Source organism: Nicotiana tabacum, chromosome 22 (assembly GCF_000715075.1).
Source record: "Nicotiana tabacum cultivar K326 chromosome 22, ASM71507v2, whole genome shotgun sequence".
NCBI classification, from domain to species: Eukaryota; Viridiplantae; Streptophyta; class Magnoliopsida; order Solanales; family Solanaceae; genus Nicotiana; species Nicotiana tabacum.
In genome coordinates this window covers 65770227-65786544 of record NC_134101.1, presented here as the reverse complement: position 1 = coordinate 65786544, position 16318 = coordinate 65770227, and the positions used below count along the sequence as shown (strand labels likewise).

General features: G+C 37.7%; 1 protein-coding gene across 1 annotated transcript; it reads left to right on the top strand.

The window, feature by feature from the left end:
• The first annotated feature begins 632 nt into the window (after positions 1–632).
• On the top strand, positions 633–1028 carry LOC107790239 (uncharacterized). The gene has a single exon (XM_016612144.2). The coding sequence runs from the start codon at positions 633–635 to the stop codon at positions 1026–1028; it is 396 nt and encodes a 131-aa protein (XP_016467630.2).
• The last annotated feature ends 15290 nt before the right edge of the window (positions 1029–16318 follow it).

Genomic DNA, 16318 nt, shown 5'->3' with positions numbered 1-16318 from the left:
ATCTGTTCCTTTTCCTATAATGGATTCACCAAATTAGTAAATACATGACATCTGTTACCCATTCCTAGTTGATCAACCGTTACATAAATTTGCCTCTTTGCCGAATCATCTGTTTTTATCTGTGTTTTATGTCCTATATATAGTTGCATACAAAATGTTCAAAATTCTTAGAATTATTTCTATATTTTTCTCTTTTGCTCATCCCTACATACATAGTTACATACTCAAAAGTAATACTCCATTTACTGATCAATGACTGAACTTCAAAATTTAGCAGAGACAACATTTGTAAGTAATTAAGTATTAAATAGGTATTGGAACAACAGTTGTTACCAGTTTTTTATCCTTTAGGATTAGTTCTTAGCTTTGATGCTTATCTTTAGGTTAGATATAGATTTAGAATTATCCTTTTAGTTTATATTTATCATTTAGTTAGTTAGCTCTTAATAGTGTTTTGATTTGAATAAATCTCCTAATTTAAGGAGTACTCTTAGGAAGACTTGTATTTAAACTGAGCTTGGCATTCAATTTAGCTATAGTTTTCCATTACTTCCTTGAGTGTTTATATGGTATCTTAGCCTATACAACTCTAACGAGCACGATCCAATTTTTTTTCCACACCAAATCCTCCAATGACGAAAGATGGAAACACTCCCAGAGTTGTCAATGCCGACAACACTACCGGTACCACAATCATAGTTCAATTCAACCCCGCTTTCCAACTACCTGTCAAACTTAGTGGCAATCACAATTTTGCCACTTGGAAAGCTCAGTTCTCCATGCTTGTGCACAGCCATGACCTCTATAGTCACCTTGATGGGTCTACCCAGATTCCCACTTCGAGCACTACTTTTGGTAACAATACAACCCCTAATCCTGCTTATACACTTTGGTTTGGTCAGGATCTACTGTTCCAGAACGCTCTTATGGCGTCTGTTGACTCTACTATTACTTCCACAGTTGCTGCTGCCAACACATCTAAACAGGCTTGGGACTCCCTGCACACTGCTTATGCAAACAAGTCCTAGACTCGGATCTTCAGTCTTTGTGATCAACTTGCACGAATCACAAAAGATACCATTCCCATTACTGAGTACCTTCAGCGCATTCGGTCCCTCTCTGATGAACTTGCCACTGCAGGTGCCCCGATCACTAACTTCAAACTTATCATCGAAATTCTTAGTGGACTTGGCCCTGAGTTTTGTGAGATATCGCCTGCCATACAAGCACGTGACACCATAGTCATTTATAAGAAACAATATGAAAAGTTGCTTGACCACAAGCTCTTTATCTATCATGAGGAATCTAAGAAAACTCATAGTCCTATCACAGCAGGTTGCTACTCACAACAAACCGACCAACAATTTCAACAATTGCAGTCAATCCTACAACAACAACTCTTAACTATGGCGATAAAATACTCGCTCCCATACATCCATCTAGTGGCAACCCCCAAACAATAATCCAATGGGTGTTATTCGTTGTCAATTATGCAACAAGATTGGCTAAACTGCAAATATATGTTGATCCACGTCACATAATCACTTTGAGGCCAAAGCTAATTATATCACAAGCTTCAACACTTCTGCTAACCCATGGATAGTCGATTCTGGTGCCACATACCACATCACAACCAAATCTAACCTACAACCATACCATGGCAACGAGGATGTCTCCATGGGTGATGGTAACAAAATTCCCATATCACATATCGGCTCTACCTAGTTAAATGCATAAAATAATATTTTTAAGCTAACTCACACTCTATGTGCTCCAACTATCAAACATAATCTTATATCTGTTTCCAAATTCTATCAGGATAATCTAACATCTATTGAATTCTTTTCTTGTGAAGGATCTGATAACGCGGACACACCGTCGGCACGCGGTCAGACCAAAATAGACTATATGAGTGGCCCACTTCAATCCACAAGCTCACATATCTACCACTTCAACTTCCTTGACCACTCGGCACCAAAGTCTAGGTCATCTGCACTCTAGAGATCTTACATATATATTGAAAAACTTCTGTCTAATAGAGCCCATCGACATCCGTTTCACACATTAACTCTAGAAAGCTCTAAACCTCGTCAGATTAATTTTAGTGATTCATGGGGTCCCTCTCCTATGTTATCTCTTGATAAAAAATTATACTATTATATTTTTGTTGATTATACACAAGATATACTTGGCTCTACACACTTAAAATTAAATTTGAAGCTAGAGAAATCTTTCAAAAATTCCATCATTTGATAGAAAAATATTTCGATACCAAACTTTTATCGTTTTATACTGATAGTGGAGGAGAGTATAAAAGTCTTGACTCTTGTCTCTCGCTTCATGGTATCGAACATCTTTTCACCCCATCCTATACGCCTCAAAGAGTTGCTCTTACTGAGCGCAAACATCGTCACATTATTGAAACTACAAGAAAATGCTTACATGAGGCGTCTCTCCCATCATTCTTTTGGTCCTTCGCCTGTCACCAAGCGGTTTATCTAATTAACTGATTCCCTACTAGACTTTTAAATAATAATTCTTCGTTTGAAAAATTATTTCATAAGACACCTGACTATGCTTCTCTATAAATTTTTGGATGTTTATGTTATACATGGCTTAAACCATACTCCAAAAATAAACTTAAACCAAAATTCACCCCATGTGTTTATCTTGGTTTTTTCTTGTTCCATCACTGCCACCAGTGCTTTGATCCAATCTCATCAAAAATTTTATTTATCCACAGATGTACAATTTGTTGAACATAATTTTCTAATCAAAAAATTTGTTTTCTAATATTGCAATTAAAAAAAGTCACACGGAATGGGCAAATACTACAATTGTTAATTCACACAAACCCACCCCTAATTTCTCTAATATTTTAGATTTGCAACTCTGTTTTATCTCTAAACGGTTTTCTCTCGGCGCACGTTAACGTGGACCTGCTAACGTACGCAGTTGGAAGCCATAGGAGGGAGAGGACGGCCCAAGCGGAACCTTATAAAGATTCTGGTCACTGACCAGAGATCAGCAGATGTACGAAATGTAGTAATGGAGCTGTTTGTCTCACCAAAAGGGGTGAGAATTGAAGAACCAAATGCGACTGTCACTCCGAGGAGCACGCAAAATGAGTAGAGTAAGATGGAATCAGATCTAGCACTTAAAAATACCAAGATGAAAGCAGTAATAGCTACACCTGTAGCTGCTAGTAGTATAGGATGTGGATCTGGGAGTGGAAAAGTTTAGTCACAGATGAAGGCGCCAAATAGCAATGAAACAATGCCATGCAAATCTAACACTGTAGAAATTCCCAAAGGTACTGAGCAAATTGAGAAGGTAAAAGGAAATCACTCATGGGCTAATATGGTAACAGGGAATAAATTGGCAATGAGAGGGATGAATCTTCAATATATCGCACCAATGATTCAAGATGGGGAGAAAATTGTGAAACTAGATCTTGAGGATGTTGAATAGGAAAATGCATAATGGAGCTCAGCAATAGTGCTGTATGTAATCGGAGATTCACCTACAATAGGAGTAATGAAACGATTCATAAATTCAGTGTGTAAATTCTCAACTAAACCTCAGATCTATTATCATAATGAAGATTATTTTGTGATTAGATTTGCTAATTTGGAAGAAAGGAACCAAGTGTTGTTTATTGGGCCTCAAACTGTCAATAATCGACCCATAGTAATGAAAGCATGGACACCAGAGTTCAATCTGCATGATGAAGTATTGAGAAACATTCCTTTGTGGGTAAGGTTTCCAAATCTTTCACTCAATTGCTCGAGTATGAAGGCATTAAGTAAGGTAGGGAGTGCATTGGAAAATTCAGTGTATACTGATGATTGTACAACTGGTTCAGTCAGAATTTCTCATGCGAGAATGTTAATTGAGATGGACATCACCAAACCCCTGCCTAGAAGAGTGAAGATGCTGGATCTAATGGGCAAAACAATTGAACAAGAGATTAGCTATGATTGAGAACCAACTTATTGCAACAAATATCTGAAGATAGGGCATAATTACAATGAAAATAGAATTTAACAACCATAGAAGATGGCATACAAAGGGAGAGTAAACAAAGGCAAGCAAGTTTTGCAGAGGACTGACAGAGATGGTTCCAAGGACAATAAGCAGGAGAAGGAGAAAACAAAGAAGCCTGAAACAATAAAACCACCTGAGAATGGGCCAATGCAGATTGCAATTGTTAAGCAACCTGAAGAAGCTGGGTGGATAACAGTCAGTAGTAAATCAGTAGCTAGAATGGCCAAAGCAAAGCAAGTTGAAGAACAAACTCTAGCTGGAAGTAATGGCTTTCAATCTTTAGGAAGTGATCAAGCAATAAATAAATCAGGATCAAGCAGTATGCAGATAAGAAGCTATGGGGTGCAGGAGCTGTATCAGGACACTCAATTTATACCAGTATGAGTGTGGTTACATGGAATGTTAAGAGGTTAAATAAAGCTTATAAGCAAAAGGAGATAAAGGAGTTCATAAAGCAGAATAAAAAGGCAGTGATAGCCTTAGTTGAGCACAGAATAAAGGAACATAAAGCTAGCTGCATAATCAAGAAAATTGCTCCTGGTTGGCAGTGGATATCAAACTTCAGCAACAATAATAAGAGCAGAATTTGGGTAATATCGGATCCAAGGATTTTTGTTTTTGAGCCAACTAAGATAGATGAACAAATCATACATGGGCTGATCAGAACACATTCAAAGTTGCTAGCATTTGAATTCACGGCAATATATGGTTTGCATACTATAAAAGATAGGTTGAAAATGTGGCAGAAGTTGAGAAAGATACACAGTTTGCAACAAGGACCATGGCTAGTAATGGGAGACTTCAATGCAGTCTTAAATAGCCAAGATAGGCAGCATGGTACTATGATACAGGATATGGAAACAAAGGACTTTAGAAAATTCATGAATGACACAGGAATGAATGAACTGCATACTGTGGGAAGGGACTACACATGGACAAACAATCATACATATAGCAGAATAGATAGAGGACTGGTGAACTCTAACTGGATGATGACAATGCCTAGCTTGAGGATACAAGTCTTAGAACCATCTGTCTCTGATCACTCCCCACTTAAGCTTATGATCTCACAAATGCAGAGGAAGAAAACTAGCCCATTCAGATTTTTCAATTGCATTGCTGAGCATCCTCAATTTATGCAAGAAGTTGATCAAGCATGAAACACAACTGGAACAGATGGAAAGATACAGGGAGTGTGGAATAAACTAAGAAGAGTTAGGCAAGCAATCAAAGGGCTTAACACTCAACACTATAAAGGTGTTGATGACAGAATCAAAGAAACCAGAAGGGAGCTGCAGGAAGTTCAGGAGAAGATGAGTTGCACAGTGCTGAACACAGAATTAATTGAGGAAGAAAAGGAACTAAAGAGTAAACTAGAGAAATGGATACTGATAGAGGAAAGTATATATAGGCAAAGGTCAAGTGTTCAGTGGTTGAAACTGGGAGACACTAGCTCTGCATACTTCTTTGCTCAAATGAAGAACAGGAATAGTTTGAATGGTATTCATGCTCTCGCAAATGAACTGGGGGTGCAGCTACATATGGAAGAGGACATAGAGGCATAAATACTTGGCTATTATAAACAACTGCTAGGGTCTAGTGCACCTACAATTCCAGCTATTAATCCAAATGTAATGAAGAGAGGGACAGTGCTAAATAGAGACCAGCAAGTTAAACTGATCCAACCAGTGACCAGACAAGAGATATGGCAAGCTTTAAAAGATATCAACGATCTGAAGGCTCCAGGGTATGATGGACTCAATGCAGTATTTTTTAAAAAGTCATGAAAAATCATAGGTGAGGAGGTAACACAGGTTGTACTGAATTTCTTTGATACAACACAAATGTTTAAGCCTTTCAATTGTACCTCAATCACCCTGATCCCTAAAGTTAGAAATCCTACCAGCATCAAAGAATATAGGCCTATTTCATGTTACTCCACACTATATAAAGTGATCTCTAAAGTTCTGACTAAGAGGTTACAAGGAGTTATGGAGGACTTAATTGATAAGACACAATCTGCCTTTGTACCTGGAAGAGTAATTGTTAATAACATTATTCTAAGTCATGAACTAGTTAAAGGATATGGAAGGAAAGGAGTGTCACCTGGATGCATGATGAAACTGGATATGCAGAAGGCATATGACTCAATTGAATGGCCATTCCTAGAACAGGTCTTGAATGTACTGGCTTTCCCTGAGCAGTTTGTAAAATGGATAATGACTTGTGTGCAAAGTGTTCCTTATATAATCATGTTGAATGGCTCATCAACTCAGCCTTTTGAAGCTAGGAAAGGGCTTAGGCAAGGGGATCCACTATCCCCATTGCTTTTTTGTACTGGCAATGGAGTATCTCACAAGAAGTCTGAAGACTTTGAATCAGATTTCAGATTTCAACTATCATCCTAAGTGTGCAAAGTTTCAAATATTGCATCTTGGATTTGCAGATGACCTTTTGTTGTTTTGCAGGGGTGACGTTGGATCAATTAAGCTGCTATACAACTAATTTATGGAGTTTTTAAAAGCTTCAGGATAGGAGATCAACAAAAAGAAAAGCTCTATATTCTTTGGTGGTGTGTCTCATGATATGCAGGAAGACATATTGGAGTTCCTAGGCATTCAAAAAGGAGAACTACTAGTGAGATACTTGGGAGTACCCTTAAGTTCTAAAAGAGTCTCACTAGTTCAATGTCAACCTCTAATTGACAAACTAGTGGGCAAAATTACATCCTAGACATCCAAGTTCCTATCATATGCTGGGAGTATTCAACTCATCAAGAGTGTTCTAATTTCTATCCAGACTTACTCGGCCCAGATTTTCATGCTGCCAAAGAAAATTACAAAACTGATTGAGGCAATCTATAGAAGCTTCTTATGGACAGGGGACAGTAGTGTTTCAAAGAAAGAATTACTAGCTTGGGAGAAAGTTTGCCAACCTAAATCAGCAGGAGGTTTTAATGTCATAAATATTAGCTTATGGAACAAAGCAGCTATAAGTAATTCTGGAACCTATGTAAAGAGAAGAATAAGCTATGGATATAATAGGTACACAACTATTACATTAAGGATAAAAACATCTGGGAAGTACAACTGAACCAAGCATCGTGGATCATGAGAAATATTGTGAAAGCTAAAGAGAGTTTTGAAGCTGCAGGATACAACTATGAAGATATAAGAAGAATGCATGACTGTTCTATTAAGCAAATATACCATAAATTGTGAGGTGATTTTAGCAAAGTGAGCTGGAGGAGAATGGTATGTAATAATACAGGGTGTCTTAGGTGGATATTCATGCTAACTATGGTGGCAAATGGTAGACTGTACACTAAGGATAGATAGCTAAAATGGGGAATTCAAACTGATCAAGCATGTCTGTTGTGTAAGCAGGCAAATGAGTCTATCCAGCATCTATTCTTTGAGTGCCAATATGCAGCGGAGTTATGGAAGAGGTTGCTTAAATGGAAAGGCATTAGAATAACCATATATGGGTGGTTAGAGGAATTAAAATGGGCAGAAAACTGGACAAGAAGAAGGAATGCACAAACAGAACTATTCAAGATGGTACTAGCAGGATGTGTTTATTATGTTTGACAAGAAAGGAATTGCAGAATTTTCCAAGACAAAGCGAGGAGCTGGGAGATAATTGGCAAGCTGATAGTACAAGAAGTGCATTGTCGAAGCAACAAGGAAGTAGAGAAAGTTCTAAGTAAAATGGATTACTGCCCAATGTAATAGATAGAAGTAAATGAGACTAACAGTAGGAAGGTAAGGGGGAGGAAGTATATGAAGCATAGGAACATATATGTATGGGTTTTCTTATTTGCTTGTAAATATTTTTCATGATATATAAAAGTTTAATTACTAAAAAAAATATTTTAGATTTTCTCCAACCAATTAAAACAATAATTCCAGTTGCAGAATCCCAACCCAAACGCCATCTTCTCCTCTTAACCAAATAGTCATGCCAGTACAGTCCTCTATCTTTGGCGTGCCAGCGGCAGAAGCAGATTCGAACTCTTCACAGACTTCTATGCAAGGTAATCCTCCATCTCGTTCTTCTTCTATAATTCCCACTACCCACGTGTTTCATTGTCCATACCCATCTTCTCTGAATCCTTTGAGAACTACCTGTCAACCGTCAATCCCCAATACATCTATAAATTCACCAAATTCTTAATCTAAACCATCAAAAACCTCTCCACCACTTCTAGTGTATCACCGCAGAACACCCCAATCCAATACCATGACACCTCCTCCTACTACCTCAGTTCGAACCGGCAGCCACCAAGCGGCACCACTAGTTGACCCTATAGTTTCCCGTCCCTTCCCACTACATGAAGGATCATGCCCCTCCCCACTAAAGCCACCAAGCGGCACCACTACATGAAACACCCTCCAAATGATCCTTCTAAAACTGCTGTTTCATGTAAGTAGCTTTTCAAGATTAAAAGGAAGGCAAACGGGTATGTTGATCGCTACAAAGCGAGACTAGTTGCCAAAGGATTTACTCAGATACCGAGTGTTGATTTTCACTCAACTTTCAGTCCGGTAGTCAAACTACCACTATCCGAATCATACTTATTGTTGCCCTCCAGTTTCAGTGGCACATTTGTTAGCTCGACGTCAACAATGCATTTCTTTAAGGTGACCTTGAACAGAAGTTTTACATGATGCAGCCTCCGGGTTTTACTTGTGCCAATAACCCGAATCATATATGTAAGTTGCGCAAGGCAATTTATGGCTTAAAGCAAGCACCTCGGGTCTAGTACAATGCACTCAAAGGCCATCTTCTCTACATGGGATTTGTCAAGACTGAATTTGATAACTCACTATTTGTTAGGATCAGCCATGCCAGTTTCATGTTCATTCTAGTATATGTTGATGACATCAGCGTCACCAATAACAACCCTAGCATTGTGAATGAAGTTATAGCTTCTCTTGCCTCTCGCTTCTCAATTAAAGATTTAAAAAAACTTCATTATTTTCTTGGTGTTGAGGTGATTCGAAGTTCTGATGACATTATTCTCTCACAAGCAAATTATGTCAATGAAACTTTAAGAGCAGAGTTGATGTTTGATTGCAAAAGTGCTAAAACATCAATGGGTAACTCCGAGTTACTCAAACTCAATATTGGGGCTAAACTTACAGATGTAACTCGCTATTGTCGAGTCCTAGGCAGACTTCAATATATGTTCCTTTACAAGGCCGCATATTTCCTATGTGGTTAATAAATTGTCCTTGTTTATGCAATTTCCATCGGACCTACATTGGAAAGCTATGAAACGTGTTCTTAGGTATTTTCGTGGTACAATCCAGTTTGGCCTCCGTGTGTCCCAAAATTTTGATTTTAATCCGCACATGTATTCTGATGCCGACTTGGCTGGAGATCTCATTGACAGATACTCTACATCTGGCTATATTCTGTTTCTTGATCAAAACCCTATCAGTTGGTCTTCAAAATAAAAAACCAGAAAACCGTAGCTCGCTCATCAACTGAAGCTGAATATAGAGCTGTTGTCAACACTCTTGCTGAGCTGTTGTGGTTGAGAAACCTATTACTTGAGATGAAGCATCCTGTCAGAGCTTCCTGTCAGAGATACTCCTACAATCTACTGTGATAACATTGGTGTCACTTACCTAAGTGGGAATCATGGCCTTCATAGTCGCATGAAGCATGTTGAGGTGAACTTTCATTGTGTGCGCAACCATGTTGAACAGAAGGTGGTTCAAGTTGGTCATGTTCATTCTGCTGACCAACTAGCTGATATGCTCACCAAAACACTTGTCAAACCAGCCTTTGACCAAAATCTGTTCAAGTTAGGCTTAGTGAAAAATCGCCTAACTTGAGAGGGGCGTATTGAAACAACAATTGTTACCGGTTTTTTATCCCTTAGGATTAGTCCTTAGCCTTGATGTTTATCCTTATATTAGATACAGATTTAGAGTTATCTTTTTAGTTCACATTTATCATTTAGTTAGTTAGCTCTTGATAGTGTTTTAATTTGAATAAGTCTCCTAATTCAAGAAGTACTCTTAGAAAGACTTGTATTTAAACTGAGCTTTGCATTCAATATAGATAAAATTTTTCATCATTTCCTTGAGTGTTTATAATAGGAAGGGAAACAAAATCAATAATGATAGAGCAATCCATTGATTGTTAATATGAATATGCTGATTATTGTCTGAACTTCAAAATATGTAGCTTATCTTATTCATTTTAGCATGTGATCTCCTATGTGATTAATGAATATCTATTTGTCGTTATAACCTTATCTTACGGAATAATACCTTAATACACGTGTTCCATTTTATGTGATACACTTACTTTTTCATCTGCTCAAAATTGATAATTTAAAATATAAACTTTTTATTTTATTCTTAATAAGATGATTTAAAGTCATACAAATATTTATTACTTGTTATATATCGCCAGTCTCAAAATTCTTTATTTATATTTTCCCTCTTTAATTTAAACTCCGTGTCTAGTGCAAACATTGCCTCAAAACATAGGACGGAGGGAGTATAATATTGTATTTTTAATATCAAGCCTTTTGTCACAATTATTTTTATTATTTTCCTGGCTTTCTGTCATCCTACTTCTAAAGAAAATTAAAATTTGTAATGGTATATTCAATAAATTTCTCATGATCTAGTTCACCTTTCCTAAGGATGAATGCACTGATATATACCTTGTGGTTCAATTTTCCCATAAATTGTGACCTAAGGAATCGCCTAGCAATATATAGTTCTCTTTTGCTTTTCAATCCCTTCTTAGGTTGTGACTCGAACCCACAACCTCAAGGTTGGAGTCGAAAGATATTGAAAAATTTGTGATATCTCAAAAGGTAATATCCATCTTGGTTTGGAAAATCTTTTCCCTTTGAAATATTATTTACATATAATTATTAGTTAGTAAATTATTTTACATTTAATAGAGTCAAACTAGCCGTTAACTAGCCGTTAAAGCAACACCTATATAAATATGGTCTTTGAAGAGCTAAAGATACACTTTCTAACATACCTTTTTGAATCATCTTTTTCCTTCTAGATGTTGGGTTTCTTTATTAAGTTTTCTGCTAGTTATGTTCTCAGTTTAATAATTGGAAGAGCTTGTTGAATCCTGGGGGATACGCCTAATTTTATTCATTACTTTGTGAGAGAAATATCCTTAAGGACGGTGTCCTTGACACGTCTCAAGCTAAATCTTATTCCCCATAATAAATTTTTTCAACAATCTTAAGGATATTTCCACGATGTTGTGGAGAATATCAATTCTGGATTATCGAGAGATAGATGATAGATGAACAAATATTATTATTGTTATTATATTGGTATCATATATCGTTATTGCTGGTTATACTTTGGCACACACTATTGGCAAGTTGTTATTTCAATTTCCTACACTATTATCAAAATGCACCATAAAATTAAGATACGCTTTTTCTAGTATTTGAATGCGCCTAAGCCTATATAAATGTAGACTTTTATTGTTATCCATTTTTAAAAATCTTGATAGCTCTGAGATAGTGGGTTTAAATTGATTCTTCAATTTCAACAAATTTGAGTTTTGAATTCGGAGTGTTATAAATAAAAGCACGATTGATTTCTATACCCAAATTGTATAAGTTCTTTGCTAATTCTATGAGAATGAAAGAGTGAATAAATTACTATATAGGATAATCATTCATGTCAAATAGAATTTGACAGATCTTTTTTATGGAAGGGAAGATGATGATTAATGTGTTAGATTTTGTAAATCTCCTCTCATCATATTTGATTGTTTTACATATATTTGCTAAAGCATTTCACAATATATTTAACAGCTTTTTGAGCTCTTGAATTTTTGATGAATCTGCATTTATCTTTACAAATAATTTGAATCTACCGAATTATCTTAATTAGTAAGCCATGATTTCTAGGAATTCAGCTTGAGTATATGTGTTCCTAGATCATTGCGGATTTCCTCCGTATTAGTTTGATAGAAATAATAGATAAGAAAAAGACATTCGGGCTCTTGTGACATTTTGGATGAAGCTATATTATTAGCTTGTTATTTATAAATTGGTAAAACTCTTTATGAGTTGTGAAAATGTTATCTCCTTAATCGGAAATTTTCCAAAAATGTGGGGGACTATAGTGTCCAGCGTTATATAGCCTGATTCTAAGAAGGAAAAAGTTGGGAAAAATTATTTGTTAAAATTATAACTAGGCTTTACAAATTCAGATTTTTTGTGGCAAAATTTGTATTGGAAGATCAAAAATATGTTGTATTTCTGACTTTGAAAAGTTATTTTGATCTGGGTGGAGAAATTATTGAATTATGACACATTTCCTACTTATTTGAGATATTTCTATAGAAGTTAAAGTTGCTTCTATATTTAGAAAAATTTACTTTGATACTTGACTATGAAAGATACAAAAAGAAAAGGCGAAATACATAAACGGCCCCTTTAAGTTGTCCCCAACGATCATTTGAACACCTTCACTTTCCAATTGACCAACTAGATACTTCTACTTGCCAGAAGTGTATATTCTTAATACGTTCATTCAATAGATCACATGCGTGAAATGCAATCGTTCGTTACGTGGCAAATGAATCAATAAAATATTAACATGTGTAACTTAGAATTAAAAATTACAACCAATAATTAAAAGAAAGAAATTTATTAAGTTAAATAATTGTAACGACCCGACCGGTCGTTTTGAATATTATAACCCTGTTCCCTCATTTACTGCTCAATTTAAGTCTTGCAATTTATTTATGACTTATCGGGTTAGTTGGTTCAGGTCCGGAAGGAACTCAGAGTGAAATGAGACACTTAGTCTCATAATTAAAAATTTAAGTTAGAAAAGTGGAGCGGATATGGACCTATATGTAAATGACCTCGGATTTAAATTTTGATGATTCCAATAGCTCTGTATGGTGATTTTGGGCTTAGGAGCGTATCCGGAATATTATTTGGAAGTCCGTAGAGGAATTAGGCTTGAAATGCCGAAAGTTTAATTTTTGAAAAGTTTGATCGGGGGTTGACTTTTTGATATCGGGGTCGGAATCCAATTCTGAAAATTGGAATACCTCAGTTATGTCATTTATGACTTGTGTGCAAAATTTGAGGTCAATCGGACGTGATTTGATAGGTTCCGGAGTCGTTTGTAGAAATTAGAAATTTCAAACTTCATTAGGCTTGAATTGGGGTGTAATTCATGGTTTTAGCATTGTTTTAGGTAATTTGAGGGTTCGACTAAGTTCATATGATATTTTAGTACTTGTTGGTATATTTGGTTGAGGTCCCGAGGGGCTCGGGTGAGTTTCGGATGGTTAACGAGATGGATTTTGGACTTGGAACTCTGCTGGAATATTTCTGATGCACCATCTAGTTTTCTTCATCGCGTTCGCGAGTGGATCCTCGCGTTCGCGAAGAGGAACTGAGAGGCTGGCAATATTTGCTCTTCGCGTTCGCGAAGAGAAGAATGCGTTCGCGAAGGGTGGATTGGGTGTGCATCGCGAACGCGAGAGGTGTTACGCGTTCGCGAAGAAGAGAGGAAGCAGCTGAGGACCCCAGGAAATTGGTCTACGCGTTCGCGTAGGGGGTGTCGCATTCGCGTAGTTAGGGGGAACGAAGCATGGGTTGAACGCGTTTGCGTAGAAGGCATTGAGTCAGAGGCATTTTGTGCTTCGCGAACGCGAGGGTGATGTCGCGTTCGCGAAGGAGGAATTTGGACTGGAGTTATTTTGTGCTTCGCGAACGCGAGGCACTGACCGTGTTCGCGAAGAAGAAAATCCTGGGCAGTGAGTTTAAGTTCTGAAAATGAGATTTCGTCTTATTTTCAGTTTTTGACGATTTGGAGCTCGGATTGAGGCGATGTTTGGGTGATTTTCAGAGAAAATAACGGGATAAGTATTCTTAACTCAATATTGATTAAATTACCCGAATCCATGGTTGTTTTTATCATTTAATTGGTGAATTGAGTTGGGAAAATTTGAAAACCCTCTTGGTTTAAATTGAAGATTTGAGGGTCGAGTTGGGGTCGGATTTTGATAAAATTGGTATGGTTAGACTCGTGGTTGAATGGGATTCCGGATTTTATAACTTTTGTCGAGTTCCGAGACGTGGGCCCCATAAGCGATTTTTAAGCTAATTTTTGGATTTTTATGGAAAATTATTATTTTCTTATGGAATTAATTCTAATAAATTTTATTGACTAAAATAAATTATTTATTACCAGATTCGAGGCGTTTGGAGACCAATTCACTAGGAAAGGACATTGCAGAATAAGAATTTGACGGCTTGATGTAAGTAACAGTTTTAAATCTGGTCCTGAGGGTATTAGACCCCATATTTTGGTATCATGTGATTATTTTGGAGGTGACGCACATGCTAGGTGACGGGCGTATGGGCGTGCACCGAGGGGATTGTGACTTGGTCCATCCCGAAAAACTGTAAAGTTGAATAATTTGTTGTTAGCTTTATGCTCTCTATGTGTTGATAAAATTTGACTGTAAATCATGTTAGAAATCATGCTTAGGCTATGTGATAGTATTGTTGGGACTCACAGAGGTCGCGTACTTGTTGAATTACCTGCTAAATGCTATATGTACTCAGTATCAGTTTTTACTTACACATTTTATCTCAGTCTCTGCTATTATTATTGATACATCATATCATTATTGTTTGGGCTAATTTTATGATTATTGAGAGCCCGAGAGACTGGAGAGAATTATGACTGAGTGAGGCCGAGGGCCTGATTGTGAGATATTGATACTATAGCACTTGAGTTGTCCGTGCAGCACATGAGTTCGCCGTGCATATCCTTATATTATACTATAGCACGTGAGTTGGCCATGCGGATCCAGATATTTATATTATGGCACGTTTGTTGTCCGTGCAGCACGTGAGTTATCCGTGCAGATTATAGTGCTTGGGTTGTAGGAGCCCCTCCGGAGTCTAGACACTCCCAGTGAGCGCGGGTACCCATTGAGAGAGTGATGAGGGCTGGGAGCCCAGGGAGTGATGAGGGTTGAGAGCCTAGTGAGTGATTGTTGTCCTAAGAGGTTGTACTTGATTTTCATTTGTTGTTGCACTTAGTTGTTATCTGTTATTGTTGTGAAATCTCTGAAAGATTATTGATATACGGATTACATGAACAGAAACTGTATAAAAATTGATTTGACATTAATCTGCCAGATTTGATAGCATGTCTAGTCTTTGCTGGAATTACTCGAAATGAACCATAACTGTGTAGCTCGTTACTATCTTCAGTTCCTTATTTATTATTGTTACTTGCTGAATTGGTTGTACTCATACTATACCCTGCACTTCGTGTGCAGATCTAGGTATTCCCGGACATAGCGGGTGTTGATCCTTTCGCGCGGTTGATTTTCAGGAGATTTTGAGGTAGCTGCCGTGTTCCGCAGACCTTGTCTCTCCTTCTCTCTCTCTCTCTTTGTTTACCGTATTTGGTCTCAGACTATTATAGTATGAGTATTTTCCAGACTTGTATTCATATTAGATGCTCATATACTAAGTGACACCAGGTTTTGAGAAGTGTTTGTATTATATTTAAATATTATATTTTCAATCTTGAGAGAAATTGTGGTTTATTGAGATTTTCGGCTTGCCTAGTATTGAGATAGGCGCCATCACGATGAGTGAGATTTTGGGTCGTGACAAGTTGGTATCAGAGCCTAGGTTACAAAGGTCTCACGAGTCATTAGCAAGTTTAGTAGAGTCTTGCGGATCGGTACAGAGACGTCTGTACTTATTTTCGAGAGGCTGCAGAACCCTTAGGAAAATTTCACTTTCTTGTATTTTGTCGTGCGAATTTGTTGATTCTGGAAACTAAATTTCTGCTATTCTATTCTCTCACAGATGGTGAGGACACGTACTGCCGGATCGGACGGTCAGCCACCAGTGCCACCAGTTAGGGCCACGAGAGGCCGGGGCCGGGGTAGAGGCCGGGGCCGAGGTAGAGGTGTAGCTCGTACCACAATTAGAATAGCACCTATAGTACCACCAGTTGTTCCAGCACAGGATCAGATTCCAGATATAGTTGAGCCGACAGGATCAGCTCAGGCACCAGCTGTGTCCATTGAGATTGCAGTTATTCAGGAGACTTTGGCCCAGATATTGGCAGCCTGCACTGGCCTTGCTCAGGTGGTTTCGGCTCAGGCCGCACCTGCCACTTCTCAGGCTGGGGGAGGTACTCATACCCCCGTTGCCCATACTCCAGACCAGGTAGTACAGGGACTTCAGATACCGGGGGCACTACCA

Bases quoted from the DNA above. Each gene is read 5' to 3' on its own strand.
- LOC107790239 (XM_016612144.2), top strand. From the start codon at position 633: ATGACGAAAGATGGAAACACTCCCAGAGTTGTCAATGCCGACAACACT.